Raw genomic sequence first — 17,689 nt, 5'->3', positions numbered from 1 at the left:
GCTCTGGGTCCCATAGAGCACTCCCTCTCCTCTCCCGGTGCCCACTGTTGTCCTGCCCCCCCCCCCCCCCCCCGTACCAGTATTTGGCCATTTCAGTCAAATACCGATGTCTCCTGGCCGAAGGGATGCTTTGGAAATTCTTCGGGAGTCTGAGTGCTCCCGAAGACAGGCCGCTCTACACTGCACACACGCACGCCCTCTATGACGCACTTGCGTGTGCGCCGCCTGTCTTAGGGAGGACTCTGCTCCCGAAGACTTCCGAAGTCCCTGCGGTTGTGAACGGGGAAGACTGCATAGCACGGAGGGCACCGGGAGAGGGAAGGCAGGCTCATTAGGACTGAGCCTTCTCTCTCCTTAGGTGAGGTGTGTTGTGTTTTTTTTTTTTTTTTTTTTTTTTTTATATCTGGGGTTACATTAGCTTTAAGGTAGGACCATCTATTACTTTTCCTTGAGAAAAATGCATTTTAGCATATATCTAAATTGTGCATATATATCGGGCGCCTCCTCACCTCTTCTGCAGAAACTTTTTTTCAGAAACTGATTTGTAAGCTACTGGCTAATTTTCAGTTCCTGAGTTTCATTAGCCCCACGCATTCCACTTTCTATGTTTTACTAAGGTAAATTAGTATACATTTTTTATGTTGGGCATAGTAAGTACGTATGTACCTACCTACATACACCACTGTTTAAATTTTTTTTTTTGTCTAGAAACCTCATTGTTGAAGGGGCATTGGTATTTGTCCAGTTCATGGTATTTTGTTAGATGTTCATGGTGGAAAAGGATATTTTTTTCTTTATTTACAATTTTCATTCTTCTCTTTCCAGGTCCAATCTGACACTCAGCTACAGTATGATATTGTTTACTCTATCACTGGACAAGGAGTGGACCAGACACCACTAGGTTTGTTCAGAATGGATGAAAAAACTGGAGATTTGTATATCACAGAAATAGTGGATCGGGAACAGTATGCCTCCTTTCAGGTATGTCTGTGGTTTTTTTTTTTTTGTATTTTTTCCAATTTTTTTATATGGTTTAGGTCGCATTCACAGTGGCACGTTGCAGAGCTGCGTTATAAAGTCTTATAACGCAGCTTGCCGCACTGCCATGCTAATCCTATGGGATGTTCAGTGTGACGTTAACGTTGCGTTGAAAAACGCTGCTTGCAGTATGTTGCCTTTAAACGCAGACAAGTGACTTTAATTAAATGCATTAAACCGCAACGTGTCACTGTGAATATGCCCTGTAAGTAACTATACCAAATTGCTTATAATGCACTTCTATTAGAACATATTGAAAGCCCAGCTAGACCCAGAACTGAACATGTGTAAAACCAAGCAAGATAAGGGACTATAAACCGTTTATAGAAGCAAAGAGATGGACAGAATGTGTTGTGGGTCAAATCTACTTGCTATTGCAGTACAGCTTGCTGCATCTCCACTGTGGTCACTGTTGAGGGGCAGGATCAGCCAGGTGTTGCCATGGGATACTCAAAGCATCCCTGCATTACGCTAGAACTCATGTCTTCTTGGAGAAGTGTGGCTTGCAGTTTCAGAGGAAGTAAGTGGTAAGACATTTTAAGAATTCTCTTAACCGGAAACTAGCTAGGTAAAACATTTATAAGGATAGTTGCAGAGCTACAGAATGGGATTTTCAGTGTGAAAACCTAGTTTCCAAGGGAATGCTTTAATATGTGTTAGTGAATCTGATGGCTATTGAAAATGTGCCTCCTTACATTTTGGGTTTAGTTGGGCATTAAATGGAGCAGTGCTTGTTGAACAAGGCAACATGCAGTATTTCTCCATGACTTTTTTCAAATGAGCTTTTAAAGTGACACTGGCGTGGAAAAAAAGCTTAGGATATAAGGGTGTGTGTGTGTGTGTGTGTGTGTGTGTGTGTGTGTGTGTCTGTAGTATAGATCAGAGGTCCTCAACCTGGGGGCCGTGGCCCCCTGGTGGTCCGTGGGCAACTTTCTGGGGGGCCGCGGCGGATCTGGCCTTTCTTCCTCTCCCCCTGCCGCTCCTTTTACCTTAAGAGCGGCGGCCGCTTCCTCACTTATATTCCCCATAGCCCCTCTCCTATCTCGTATTACAGCAGCACTTCCTGTGCGGCTGCTGTAAGAGCCGCTGCCCTGCTTCCTTCCCTTCTTTACAGCAGCCGCGCGTGAAGTGTTGCTGTATTACGAGATGCTGCAACCGAGGAGAGGAGCGCCTGGAGGAATATAAGGAAGGAAGCGACTGCCCGCTCATAAGGTAATAGGAGCGGCGGCCGTGGGGCAGAGAGGGCACCTATCCTAGCTACACTGGGGCACTATACTGGGGTAACTACTGGCTACACTGGGCTAACTGTACTGGCGACACTGGGGCAGCTACACTGGGCTAACTGTGCTTGCTACACTGGGCTAACTGTGCTGGCTACACTGGGCTAACTGTGCTGGCTACACTGGGCTAACTGTGCTGGCTACACTGGGCTAACTGTGCTGGCTACACTGGGCTAGCTACTGCTGCCACTAGCCACGCCCCTTGCATATGGCCCTAGGACATTTCACCACATTTCATTTTTACAATAGAAAAAATATCCAAAATGTGGTGAAAAAAGTACTATTTTTTTTTTTTTTTTTTTTCCTAGCTTTCTGGTAGCTTTTTATGACAAGGTGTGAGGAGAAAAAGTGAATTGCATATGGGCAATTGTCTCATTAAAACCATTAAAGCCCTTGACCAAAAGTTCATCACTGGAGACAATTGTGGAGTTCAGCTGGTGTTTATGGAGCTGCATAGGCCATCGGCTGAAACTTTTTTTTTTTTTTTTTTTTTTTTTTATAATTTGGCATTTTATCTTCATTAGTATCTAAATTAAGTCCAAGTCCTAATCATAGTAGTTTCATTTTTGTGAAATGTAACTGTACTTGGCATATGTGTCATAATAAATCTCTATATGTATCTGTTTGCACAATTTTTTTTTCATAGTGTAGTGATCTGTAAGCCTTAAAGGGTAACTGAAGTGACAGGGATACAAAGGGCTGCCATATTTATTTCCTGTCTCTAAAGGTGCATACACACATCAGACCATAGTCTTTGGAAAATGAAAGATCACAGACCAATTTTACCCCCTTCCATGTAGTATGAGAGCCATACCTTCACAGTCTATTCTATGGAGCTGAACTCCCCATCAGACAGAAATCTTTGCAAGATGCTGCACACACAGATGCTGCACACACTCAAAAGATCTGTAGCTGCAAAAATCTGTTCCTGCCAAAAATCCATTCCTGCAAATTGCAATGATAGTCTATGAGATCTGCAGATCATCATACACACATGATTTAACTGACATTTATCTGCAGATAAGATCCACCAGGATGCATTTTCAGATCTGCGGATGATTGTCTGATCTGTAGATGAATGTCAGTTAAACAAGGTGTGTATGATGATCTGCAGATCTCATAGACTATCATTGCAATTTGCAGGAATGGATTTTTGGCAGGAACAGATCTTTTGCAGATACTGATCTTTTGTGTCTGTACAGCATCTGTGTGTGCAGCATCTTGCAAAGATTTTTTTCTGATGTGGAGTTCAACTCCATAGAAAAGACTGTGTAGAGTATGGCTCTCATAATACATGAAGGTTGGTAAGATTGGTCTGTGATCTTTCATTTTCCAAAGACTATAGTCTGATCTGTGTATGCACCTTAATACTTTTAGCCATATACCCTGAACAAGCATGCAGCAGATCAGGTGTTTCTGACATTGTCAGATATGACAAGATTAGTTGCATGCTTGTTTGTGGTGGTGTTCAAACACCACTGCAGCCAAATATATCAGCAGGACTGCCAGGCAACTGGTATTGTTTAAAAGGAAGGAAATATGGCAGCCTCCATATACTTCTCACTATAGTTGTCCTGTAACTTGGTGATATTCTTTGACAGTTTGCTTTTTTAATTTGTTAAATAAGGTGTTTAGTTCAGAAACAGCAGTGGTTGTAGCACTATTTTTATGTGACCCTTTTTGTCACATGAAAATGTTTTTTTTGTTTTTTTTGTTCCCTTTTTCGAGGTGAGAGGTAAAACGCATGCAAACTTTTTATTTTATTTTTATTTTTTAATAGTTGTAGACAACAGCTTATTTTCATTGTTGCAGTTTCATAGCACCTGTCTATCGAAATAAATGAATGACACTGGGGTGGCCCAATGCCTTGCATTCCAACTTTATTTTACCATGCATGAAACATACGTGGTTTTTCTCTCTGCATAATTTCTAGAGTACTTTTGTGCTGCTTCTTATCTGACATCTTATAGTTTAATCACCTTTTTTTTTTTTTTTTTTTTTTTTTAGTTGATGGTTTATGCTAAAACAGTTGACGGATATTCCCCTGAGTTTCCGCTAGATTTAATGGTCCTAGTGGAGGATGACAATGATAATGCTCCAGTGTTCACGGAACAGACGTTCTGCGCTGAGGTGTTGGAACACAGCAAGGCTGGTAAGCTGTTGGACCTTTTTTTTAAAACCATTTTGTTACCTTATGAATAGCTATACGAGCGCTTGAGTGAGGCGGAACTCTCTTTAGCCCAGTAGCTTTTCTTATTTGAGTTTCTGCCCATCACTAGCTGCAGTGGATAAAACACTTATGCTTAAGCCCTTAGACCCTTCCTTTTACCCACACTTTAAAGCAGTAATACAGTTAGGCCACGTTTACATTATCAAATGCGGATGGCTGTGCTATCGCAATGTGTACAAATGCACGCCATCTGCATTTGCATGCGTTACGTGGCTGATCCCATTCACTATACTGAACTGGGCAGCCACGCATATTGTAAAAAAATAAAAATGCGTGCAGCATGCATTCACAGACCGCACTGATCCGGAACGCATGCAGTGTGCGCTGCTGATCCCATCCATTGACAGTGATGGGATCAGCTCTGCGCTTCTGGCCAAAATGCAGGCAGCAGTATGCAAGTACTTCCTAGCGCATTGTAGTAGATGTGAATGGTAGAAGGGCGGTCTTTGCCCTTCTGCCGTTCCTGCGTTTCAGCACATCAGACACTCTTCCAAATGCGCACAGAAGTGCGTATGATGTGAACGAGGCCTAAGGCATATCTCTTAATATAAAGGTGTTTCCCTACTCTGTACTGCCCTTACTGTTATTGCTTTTGTCTCAAAGCAATGTTGAGTCACTGTACAGCAGTACTGGGGTCATCCCTAGCATGCATGTTTTCAAGTGCAAGCAGAAAGCTCTTTAGTGAGAAACCCTTTCACATCTGCTTAGCTACAGTAACTGAATTCTGTAGAGACCCTCCCCCCCCCCCCCCCCCCCATATATTCAGTTAGCAACTGCCATCAGTGATCAAGTCTGCTCAGAAGCTTGTCAGTTACAATTCTCACTGCCAAAGTGAAAGTGTCTCATAACTTTCTATCAAATCCTTTTCCTTTTTCCTAGAGGTTTTTATGCTTTTAAGGTGAGGTTAGCAGAAATTTTAAGGTGTGTGTGTGTGTGTGTGTGTGTGTGTGTGTGTGTGTGTGTGTGTGTGTGTGTGTTTTTTTTGTTTGTTTGTTTTTTTATATGCAAAAGGCTTTTAAGTTCCCTTTTGGGCTTTAGAATGGTTTGTTAATATTTGTAATCCTAATAATGGTAACTGCTTTGCAGCAAAAGAATAAACTTGTTGTCTGACTACATATTTGCAGCAGACTGAGATCAGGTGTGCCAAGCATAAGGCAAACCGAGCATGTCTGAGTAAAGACACACATTCAAGTACTGTCACGCACAATCAGTTTGCTGACTTCAGCAACACTTCTGTTTAGAAGATCTCAAAAAATATTACAGAAGTGTGTGTGTTTAAATTTTTTTGTTTTCTCCCCCAATCCTAATCCAGAATGAATTATACAAGCACACTCGCAGGCAGGGGTGTAGCAATAGCCATAGCGGCTGCTAAGGGGCCCTGGAGCTTATGGGGCCCAGGTGATGCTCCATGTATTGATTATACACTGTTCCTCCACCCTCTGTGCTCCTGGACTATATGCAGTGCAGACTGCACAAGAATTGAAATTGCAGATTAACTTCTATCCACTGACAGGTGGCATAGCTAAAGAGTGCTTGCGTCTGAGGGGCCCATGAATGCTTGCTATGGGGCCCCATAATCTCTAACTACGTCACTGCTCACAGAAGATAGAGCACGGTAAATTATATACAAAATAACCTCTAAATAGGAAATCTGGGGGGGGGGGGGGATGGTTTGGGGCTTGGTCTGATTTTGCGGAAGCTGGAGGATGCTGATGTCTTAGGCCAGGGTCACACTCATTGCTTTAGTGTTACCCTGCGGGAAAAAAAGGGTAACACAATGCAATGAAAGCGTCCTAGTATGAAAGGAGCCATAACCATGGAGGTTTCTATTTAACAAAGAAAAAAAAATGTAAAGCCATAATGGAAAGATTTTACAACTTTTTTTTTTTTATCATTAATGTAAAAATGACCTTTACTTGTAGCCCTCAGTTTATTCCTGTATTTTATCTTATTTCTGGCAAAGTATTTCTTATTATATGTGTACATTGACTGACCACTATGTTCTGTCTTGTTTCAATAGGTACTGTTGTGGGAAGAGTAAATGCTACAGATAGAGATGAACCAAAATCTCTGCACACCATTCTGAGGTATTATTTGGTTAGGCAGATTCCTCCATCACCTGTCATGTTTACTATTAACCCGGAGTATGGCATCATCACTACAACTTCAAACATGATTGACCGAGAGGTAAACTTTTTTTTTTTCTGTGTTTTTTCTCTACATAGAGCTTATTGCAAATTGGAAATACAGTCCATTGATTGCAGAGCTATTCCATTGGGCACATGATTGTTTTGCCAAGCCATGAAAATTGAATGTGTTTACCTGCATGTGACATATAAAAGTAGTTGCATAAAAATAGGAGTAGTTGGAAATATGCAATGCCCTATGGCAAACCTATTTCAGTTTACTGTAGTGAGAGTACCGTATATACTTGTATATTAGCCGGGGTTTTGAGCACAAAAAATGTGCCCAAAAGTCCATCCCTCGGCTTCTATGCGAGTCACCTACTTTAACTGGCCATTTTTGTGTGGGACAGGAGCTGCGGTCCTGGATGGCAGGAGAGTGCCTGGGGCAGAGCGGGGTCTCTGGTATTATTGGAGGGCAGGATTGGATACCAGCAAAGCGGGACAGGTGCTACTCCATCAGCCACTCACAGGTCCCATTTTTTTCCTTGCTTGGCGGTGGCCAGAATGTGATATGGATCCGGGCATCCGGTGCTGGTAGTGACGTGACTGGAGTGACAGAACCCGCACTGAAACAGTGCAACGATCGGGGATTCCCTCTTCCGTCCTGCAGGTGCTGTCTAAAGATGCCACTAGATGGCGTCATCTATATGAGACACAGCATGTGCAGGACGGAAGAGGGGATCCCTGATCATTGCGCTGGTGTTTCAGCATGGGTTCTGTCATTCCAGTCACGTCACTGCCAGCACCGGATGCATGTCGTATTCTGGCCACCGCCGTGCAGGGAAAGCGGGACACGCGAGTGGCTGATGGGCAGGAGCACCTGTCCTGCTTTGCTGGCATCTGATCCTGCCCTCCACTAATACCGTAGACCCCGCTCTTTTGCACATTCTGCTGCTGGCACTCTCCTGCCATTCAGGACGGCAGGTGACTTCGATTTAATCCAGACTCCCGACCCCACCCCCACAGCCCAGGTACCAAAATCTTATTGTAGATACATGTGACACGGGGGGGGGGGGGGTTTAAGCAAGAGGTTGCCTACTGGGTGCACATTTGGTTGTGGGAAGGGGGCTGCCTAACCGGGGTGCACTTTTGGCTATGGGGAGGGGGGCTGCCTAGCATCTGGGTGCACATTTGGTTATGGAGAGGGGGCCACCTCATGCTGGGAGCACATAATATTTATACTGGGGGGGGGGGGGGGCTTGCATGCGAGTCAATGACTTTTTCCTGATTTCTGAGGTAAAAGTTGGGGGGTCGGCTTATACGTGGGTCAGCTTATATGCAAGTATATACGGTAAGTCAATTTTCACTTGTTACTATAAACAAACACCTGACAAAGTTACTACTTTCAGTGCTTTACAAATGTTATTGTATTGTATTGTACTTATTAAAAATGTATGACAGTAAAAACAGGATGACTTGTGTTTAGAATTCTATAATTGACTTCATAATATACCACATCTTTAAAACATTTAGTAGGTTATGTCTTAGTTTACATTCATTTTTAAATTTAAAAGTGAAATTGTGTAACTTCTTTGCGCATTTTAGCTCAAATGAATTTCCATCAGTGTTCTAACTTCTGACGTGTCTTCCTGCAGGTTTTAGATCACTACACACTTATAATTGAAGTGCGGGATATGGATGGCCGTATTGGCTGTTTGTCTTCTACTGGCACCATGTCTATAACAGTCCTTGATAATAATGACCATGCACCAGCTTTCACAAAACAATCGGTAAGTTTCTCTCACCTCTTCTGCACTGTCAAAATACTTATACTGTTCACACTCTAATAAGCTAATGCTTAAAGAAAACTTGAAGATACTTACAAAAAAAAAAAAAAAAAAAGTTAAGCTTACTTGGGACTTCTGCTAGTGTTGACACCCCTGCAGCTGCCCTGTGCCCGCGCCGGTCCTCAATGAACGTGCGGTCTCCTGCCACATCAGTGTCGGCATTGGCGACTTGCAAGTCCTGGCTGCACGTGACCTTGTTCGGGATCCCAATGCCGGGAGAGTCGGGCACAGTATCTTCAGGTTTCCTTTAAGTATCTCAAACTGACACAAGTTAACATTAGAAGACCTAAGCCCTTATTTTTTTTTTTCTCCTAAACTTTCTCCCAGAAGGGTTTTTTTTTTTTTTTATCTTCTCTACATCATCTTCTCTTTGCAGCACTTATTTATTTTTTGTGGGCGGGGGGGGTTATTTCATTTGCTAATGTTGTCATACTTGCTTATTTCGAGTATTATCTGGCTTTAAAGTAAACCAGAGATGTTGTTGTAATACAAAGATATATATATATATATATATATATATATATATATATATATATATATATATATATATATATATATATATATATATATATATATATATATATATATATATATATATATATATATATATATATATATATATATATATATATATATATATATATATAATTACCCCGGGCTTCCTCCAGCCCCATAAGCACGCCTGAGTCCCTCGCCGTCCTCCCGCGGTCTGCCGTTCAGTCACAATCAGCCCTGGTAACTGGCTCAGTTAGATCAGTCGGGGTCTTCTGTGCTTGCAGACGTGGTTATGGGGCTGGAGGAAGCCCAGGGTAAGTAAAAAAAAAAAAAAAAAAAAATCTTTGTACATCTCTGGTACAATAAGGATACTTTGAGTGAGAGGGATGTGGAAGCTGCCATATTTCCCTTTAAATAATTGCAGCTGCCGGTCATCCGGCTGATCTTTCATGCGTCAGGAGCATCTCAATCACACGCTTGAAAGAAGCATGCAGCAAATCCAGTCAAACTTCAGAAACATCTAATCTAATTCAGGGTCTATGGCTAAAAGTATTAGAGGCAGGGATTCAGTAGGATTGAAATCAGTATGTCAACCTTCATATTCATCTAATTTTAGGTGCTCTTTTAAAAGGTATTTTATTAAAAAGGTGAAACCTCTTCTGGGATAAAACTAAGAATAGTTAATTGAAGGGTCATAAACTAAGAAACATGGTAAATTGTATAGCTTAACCTTCCTGGCGGTAAGCCCGAGTTGAGCTCGGGCTATGCCGCGCAGGAGGATCTCGGGCCCTGCTGGGCCGATTTGCATAATTTTTTTTGTACACACAGCTAGCACTGTGTTAGCTGCGTGTAACTGCCCGATCACCACCGCTACGCGCCACGTCCCCCCAGACCCCATGCGCTGCCTGGCCAATCAGTGCCAGGCAGCGCTGAGGGGTGGATCGGGACTACCTTTGACGTCACGTCGGTGACGTCATCCCGCCTGGCGCCATGGCGACGGGGGAAGCCCTAATGGAAATCCCGTTCAACACGGGATTTCCGGACGGGCTTGATCGCCGGAGGCGATCGAAGAGGGTAGGAGGATGCCGCTGCACAGCGGCTGTCATGTAGCTAGCTGCTCTGCTGTGCACTTGGCAGGAGATGCGTCTATACAGACTCCTCTTTGAACTGTTGCCTGAGGGATCGAGTCCTTATCCATGCCAGTGACAGTAATTGTGCATATTTGTGCACCTTTAAAATGGGTTGCTTTGAAGATACAATTTACATAACCTAGAACACCCTATTTATGAATGGTGGTGAATGAAGAACTGTGTGCATAGGAGCTAATTGAAATAATTGTAACACTTATCAATTTACAGCTCCATTTCCTTAGATGGGCACTAGTTTTCACCTCTAGTTTCTTCATATCCATCCCGCCTAGCTCAAATTCACCAGCATCAAAATATTTGGAGCTTGAGAATTAACACTAATTTAGCTTTTATGTAAACAAGCGTGTGGGGGGGGGGAGAGCAACAGAATATTGGCTTCTACTTGCTGTCTCACTACTGGTTTCTAGTTTATTATTATTATTATTATTATTATTATTAATTTTTTTTTGTTTTGTTTTTTTTTGTTTTTAGTCCTCAAAGGTAACATGAGAAAAAGTTAGACTGACCTGGGGCTTTTTCCAGCCCTTCATAGTCTGTGTCCCTTGCTGCAGCTGCCATTTATCAGCTGTCCTCACCATAATGGTCCATGATCTGGCCGGGTTGGCTTCTTCTGTGTGGGTGTGCACACGTGCTGCTCCTGGTTGTTCTCCCGTTGCCAGGAGCTTTCTTTGCAGGCACAGTCCTAATGTATGTTTTATGGTTCTATATGGATTACTGTAGTAAATGAGGGTATGTGACACACTCCCCAATCCCCCCCCCCCCCCCATGAAATTGAAAAGTGCTGCTATAAACCAGCGATGTAACCTGAAAAGTGCACATTTTGTAGTAAATGGGGAGGCAAAACAGCATGTGAAGTTCTACACTATATCCAGTTTTTTGATTTCTAATATTTAAAATCTATTAAAGGAATGTAGTGATTTTTGCATGTTTAATCTCAAGATGCGCTTTCCTTTTGGTACGCAGGTATTTTCACACACATTTTCCAGAGAGACACTGTAGCCTGTGCATTAGGATAACGCAATCTTCTAAATTGCAAAAATTTGAATTTTCATGTCTTGTGTGTATCCTTTCTTTTAGTATCAGACTGAAGTGAGTGAAAATGAAAGCGGAAAGGTCATACTGAGAATCCCTGTAGTGGACAATGACTTGGTCAACACTCCAAACTGGAGAGCTGTTTTCTCCATCACACAAGGAAATGAGAAGGGTTTTTTCAATATTACTACAGATCCAAAGACTAATGAGGGTCTTCTTACCGTTATAAAGGTGAGTGCAAAGAATTATACATATAAAATGTATGTGTGTATATGTGTGTGTGTGTGTGTGTGTATATGTGTAATTTTTTTTTTTTGCCTTGATTTCTGCTTGATTTATGTGCAAAAAGTGGTTGTTAATTTTCATTTCATTGTTCCCTGTAACTTACCACAATGTGTCAACCAAGATCTAGTATACACTTCGAGTATAATAAGTTTGAAACTCAATCATGTAAAATGTGTTTTTTTTTTTTTTTTAATTTTCCCCTTTGTGCCAGGTCATAATTTCCCCACTCTTCAGGGCCCGTTTCCGCTACTGCACTGCAATTTCTTTGCGGAAAACGCATAAACAAATTCGCATGCGAATTTGCATGGGTTTGTATGAGAATTTTCAAGTAAATTCGCATGTGTTTTCGGGTATCTTTGTAGGTATGCGATTTTAACCATATCAGTGCCTGTGTACATTTACATTGATTTTTACACGAAAACGTATGAAAATTCGCATAGCAAAAACGCATGCAAATTTCCTATTACATTACAGGTGAATCGCAGACTAGCCTTGCGGTGTGCAAATTCTGATGGCTCTGCTGTGCAGATTTTTCCTGCACAGTAGAACGCTCAGTTTTCCTGACAAGTGGAAACAGGCCCATTCACTATTATTGGCTATGCAAATCTGCATGCAGAAAATGCATGCAGATTTGCTCAAGTGGAAACGGGCCCTCAGTTTCTTGGCAGAAACCGTACAAGGTTTTGCATGTATTTTTTCACATTAAAATTTGTGTTGATGTGCAAATTTCTGCATGCTGGTCTCCAGAGCCTGCCACAAATTGCATACAAAAGCAAATTTTAATACCAAAAACGCATGCAAAAAACCCCCAAAACGGAACCCTGCCGTAGAACTGCTGGATGAGCCTGACTCATCCATACCAATTTATTTTTCCTTGGGTAGATCAGGCTCATCCATACCGACACAGATGTTAATTCTACTTGGTTAACTATTAAGCTCCTGATTTGCCAGAATTTAGAAGATGTATTTTGTAGAGCATATGAAAGTTCATGTGTTCACTTTCAGTAATTAAGGTGGGAGAGGGTGAACACTTTAGACATGAGGCTTATTATTATTATTATTATTATTAATAAAGCGCCAACATATTCCGTAGCGCTGTACAAAGTAAGAAACAAACATGGGGTACATAATACCATAGTACATAATATGGTGTACACTAATATACAAGATATATAATTGGTGACAAAATACAAAAAATGATACAGCATACAGAATTGGTAATGACAGTGATAAAAGTAACATGATGAATACAATGTTGTTAAAAAGACACAAAAGGGGGGGGGGGGGGGGGAGAGAGAGCCCTCCCCTTGCGAGCTAACAATCTCTAAAGGGAATGTAGGGAAACCAGCGGAGGGGTAGTATACGATAAAATATATAAAGGCAGTGTGTTTTAGGATGCCTAGTAGGAGTGCAATTTGGTCTTAGGACAAAGGGAAGTGGCCTAAGGTAGCGCATTTGCTTGTCGGAACAAATGAGTTTTTAGAGAGCGTTTAAAGGTAACAAAGGTTGGCGAGTGACGGATGTGTTGTGGGAGGGCATTCCAGAGAAGGGGTGAAGCGCGTGCAAAATCTTGTAAGCGTGAATGTGAGGAGGTGATTCTAGAGGACGACAACAGAAGATCATGTGCAGATCTGAGATTGCGATTGGGTTTGTATCTGGAAATTAGTGAGGATTTGTACCAGGGAGAGAGATTGTGGAGAGCTTTGTAGGTTAGGGTTAGGAGTTTGAACTGGATCCTCTGGCAAATGACTGTTCTGTTTGTGTGGTTTTCCTGAACTGCCACTGATCACTTGCACACTTGCTAAAGACCATGTCCGCTCAATGACTGCCTCAGCTTGAGTGCTCTAAAAAAAAAATCCGTTGTTAGATTAATACTCGTTTTTTACTACCAAAGGGCTTGATTCATCAAGCTGCGCAGCTTAATGTTCTGTAGTGTGCACTATGCACGCCTTATATAGCAGCGCTCGCTGCCATGTGAGGAGTGTTCCTTCCTTAGTTACGCGCATTGCTTCCTTAGCAATGTGCGTAACATTTAACTGCGGGGTGACCTGCTTCTGTGAAGTATCGCGGTAGTGATACTTCACCCACGGCCACTACTGTATTTACATTAAGTAAATTAATACAGTAGCGGCCGTGATTGAAGTATTGCTACCGCGATACTTCACAGAAGCAGGACCACCTGCAGTTAATGTTAACGCGCATTGCTAAAGAAGCAATGCGCGTAACTAAGGAAGGCATACTCCTCGCATGGCAGCGACCGTTGCTATGTATGTGGTGATATATTGGGGTGCTGATGATGTTAGGAATAAAGGAATATATTCTTTCATTTTTCTGCCTGTGTTCCGTGTAAGTCTGCCAGAAGGGAGCTGTTACCTTGAGTTGCTTGGGGCCAGGAAATGGGTGATTGTCTTGACCATGAGGTGCTTTGAGTCTGTATGCAGTTCCTCTGAGAGTGCTAATGGGATTATATGCCTGGCTGTTTGAACTCAGGAGATGGCCCATTGTCTCAATACACTAAGCCAGAGGACCAGTGTCTGGAGACTAACACAGGAACCTCTGAAATGTACATGACAGGCTATTAGAAATGGGTGAAGTCCTTTTGATACCATTTTTTACCTGTGGAAATTGAATATCTCTGGAAGCAGGGGGCTGGGACATTAGCATACAGTTCCTCTGGACAGCCAGAAAACAGGTAATTAGGAAACACTTAATCAGACAGTTGCTTTGAAGCAGATCACACAGGACATCCTGCTGCAATGTGAAAGCCTTAATCAATTGTCACCTGTAACCTGGGGAGATTGGAGGTTAACAAAGTCTTTTGTTGTATAGGACACTGTTCACATGTGGATGTCAGATCTCTGGGAAATCAAATTATGTCTGAGGATGTTATTAAATCTAGCTTCCCCCCGTCCACACAGGCTTACAGCCTCCAGGCGTATTTCATAGTATAAAACCGCAGCTAGGATAGCCACAACTTGTAGTTCTTGGAGGTAGCTCACACGGCTAGAACTAACCTGGTTCCTGACCAGAAGTGCGTACCGCCCGCAACAACACCAGATCGATACGCTGGTACGTTTATTTCCCGTTTATTTTGGTAAGCAAAATCGCTTTGTGTGTTATCTTTGTACATTTTATCTTGTAACTATTTTTACTTTGTTTTTTTGTAATCTTTTTGTATATATTCAGTTCTGCACTGTTTTATGTTTTTTCTGAAATATTAAATTATTATTTAATAAGTTTGACTTCTGCCGTACTAAACTAACACTCATAGCCTAGAAGAGACTGAAGTGTAACCGTGTATAAGTTCATGCCTAATTGTACGCTTGAGCAACACTACCGTAGGAAATTGTAATTGCATTGTGTGTGGGGGCGTTTGTCATACGTTGGCCTAAGCGCGCAGCTGACCCAACGTACGAACAACGCCAGTGCGAGTAGCTAACAGTATCGTTCGGAACGACTGTTAGTGGGTCTTTGCTTCACGACAGTGTAAGATTGCAACTGTGTGTGTGGGTGCGTGGCGTTCCCGTATTTGGCCTAAGCGCAAAGCTGACCCAAATACGAAAACGCGGAGTGCGCGCTGAGGACTCGACAGCAGAGTGGAAGTGTCTAGCAACGCTAGTGGTGGCAGTGAGAGGTGTTTTGAGGGGTTCCAGCCTTGTTTGTAGCTTAAATAAGGCTGTTCCCCGCTTAATCTGGTCAAACCCAGCAGTCGGGAACCGTATACGCAGGCGTGCCGCGGGCCGGTTCCTGACATAATTGGCTGGCAGTGGTGGGATCGTTTAGTACATTAGTACGCAGTTTAGCTCGCTATTCTGAGTACTAAAGGCTGGAAGCTTGCTAGAAGCAACTAGCCTACAGAAGTCTACTCAGTGCAGAATCTATATACTTTTTTTTTGTTCAAAGATACACACTTGGTGTTTGCTTTCCCTCCCCCCCTTTTTTTTTTTTCTTTTTATTTTGTGCAACACGATGGCTCAGAAAGCATCCAGCTATGCAAGGCAAAACAAAGAGATACTACTCAACCTGTGTGAGCACAAAGGCATCGAGACGGTGAGCGGCCAGACTAAGGAGCAGTTAGTTCGTGCGCTCGAGGAGCATGATGAGGCAGAACGAGCCCGTGCTTCAACGTCAGCAGATGCAGCTCACGACACGCCAGAGGAGGAATCGCTCCCGCCACAGGATGCGAGTGGAGACGATGTCCTGGATGATCCACCTAACACGGAGATGACATCTCTGGAAGCCGACCTACAGCTACTAGGTTCGGCTGAGCCCGAACTGCGCCTAAAGCTGATTCTGGAACATCGGCAAGCAGAGAGGGAACAAGCTGCCCAGCGACTCCAGGCCGAGAGGGACAGACTCCGGGCAGAGGAGGGAAGAGCTGAACGGCAACACCAGCTGGAGCTGGCTAAACTTCAGCAGCAGAACCGGTCTGCTGGACCCGCAGAACGCGAAGGTGAGCGAGTCCACAGAATTCCCCTGGATAAGTTCCCCGCTATGGACAAGGACTCTGACATAGACACTTTCCTACAGGGGTTTCAAAGGACTTGTCGGCAGTATGGGGTGCCCCGTGAGCAGTGGGCAAGATACCTCACACCAGGGCTGAGAGGCAAGGCCCTGGAGGCGTTTGTGAGTCTCCCCCAGGAGGAAGAAACAGACTTTGAGGCAATTAAGAAAGCCATTATTGCGCGATACCACCTCACGCCAGAAGTGTATCGCAAACGTTTCAGGACAGTGCAGCGAGGTCCTAATGACAGCTACCTGGATCATGCTTGCAACCTGCGCACTGCCTTCCAGCAGTGGGTAAAAGGACTGTCAGTGGAAACTTTAGATGCCCTGCAGGAACTGATGATAAAAGACCAGTTCCTCCACACCTGTCCTGTTGAGGTCCGGCTGTTTGTGCTGGATCGAGAACCAAAGACAGTGGATGAGGCTGCGGAAATGGCCGATTCCTACACCGCCCATAGAGCACCTGAGTCCCGGAGGACTACTACGCCCAGCTGGAGAGGAGAACAGATTGCTAAACCTGTTTCACCCAGCACCCAGAGGAGGCAAGCACCGCTGTCTCCTGGATTCAAGCAACCTGACACTCGGAAATGCTTTGTATGTGACAGGGTGGGTCATATCCGCACGACTTGCCCAGAGAGGAAGAGGGAGGCCCCAAAATCCAGTGAGGCCTCAAACCCCAGTGAAGTCCCAACGGCTTTGTGTGCTACCAGGAATGCTACTGGCTATGCAGAGAATCTGCAGCTTGTCACGGTTGGGGGTACAGTTGCCACTGGGCTGAGAGACACTGGAGCAGAAGTGACTCTCATACATCCCCAGCTTGTGAACCCAGAGCAGTACATACCTGGGAAAATGATTGCTGTCAGAGGAATTGGGGGTGTCACCCCAGCCATACCCACCGCCTTGGTCCACCTGGATTGGGGGGCCGGCAGTGGACTGAAAGAAGTTGGGGTAACTGACAAAATCCCCACCAACGTTTTGCTGGGTACTGACCTGGGACGGTTAGTAGCCCGGTATGAGCCTAATCCAACCCCCGTGGAGCCTGCATCCCCAGCAGAAGTTCAGGACTCTTGCAAGGTACTATTTGATAACGCAGTGCAAGTGGGGAGTGCTGGTGAGGCCCCAGGGGCTATGGACTGTGTGCTAGGAGCCAGCCCTAGTGATTCTCCAGTGCCTAGGCCTGGAGTGGGACATGTTGATACAAAGAATGCAGAAATTGATAATGTCATTCATGATGCACGGACTATCGAGGCGATCGATGCCAGAACTGTTGATGCTACTTGTGAAGTGCTGAGTAGCAATGTGTGTAAAGATACAGATAATGTTGATGTGGAATGTAATGTTCTAAATGTCAATATGTGTAAGATGGATAATGCTGATGTCATATGTGTTGTGCTACATAATGCGGTGTGTCAGGTGGACCCTCCGTCGGCTGCAGGAGTAACCAGCCGGGCTCGCTGGGCTGCAGCAGATGGATTGCCCACTGAAGGGGCAGACGGCACCAGGCCAGGTCTTTCCCCTTCAGATGTTTTTAAGACCAAAGGTGATGTGGTCTATGATATGTGTAATGTGGGCACTCCCTCAGCTGCCGTGGTAACCCACAGCGCTAGCGGGTCTACAGCAGAGGGACTGCCCACTGAAGGGACAAATGTTGCTGGGTCAGCAACATCCACTTCGGAACCTGGCCCTGAGGGCCCAGGAGCCT

The 17,689-nt window shown here is 43.9% G+C and overlaps 1 protein-coding gene across 2 annotated transcripts in view; it reads left to right on the top strand.

Moving 5' to 3' along the window:
• Positions 1-17,689, top strand: part of LOC137518890 (desmocollin-2-like) — a 58,239-nt gene that overhangs the window by 17,602 nt on the left and 22,948 nt on the right. For both annotated transcript variants that reach the window (XM_068237304.1, XM_068237305.1), the window contains exons 5-9: positions 826-981; positions 4,326-4,470; positions 6,569-6,735; positions 8,330-8,464; positions 11,242-11,427. In XM_068237304.1, coding sequence (XP_068093405.1) covers positions 826-981; positions 4,326-4,470; positions 6,569-6,735; positions 8,330-8,464; positions 11,242-11,427 — 789 coding nt within the window. The remainder of the gene's footprint in view (positions 1-825; positions 982-4,325; positions 4,471-6,568; positions 6,736-8,329; positions 8,465-11,241; positions 11,428-17,689) is intronic.

Source organism: Hyperolius riggenbachi, chromosome 5, assembly GCF_040937935.1.
Source record: "Hyperolius riggenbachi isolate aHypRig1 chromosome 5, aHypRig1.pri, whole genome shotgun sequence".
NCBI classification, from domain to species: domain Eukaryota; kingdom Metazoa; phylum Chordata; class Amphibia; order Anura; family Hyperoliidae; genus Hyperolius; species Hyperolius riggenbachi.
Note: the sequence above shows the minus strand (reverse complement) of the source record. Positions and strands in the feature narration are given on the sequence as shown.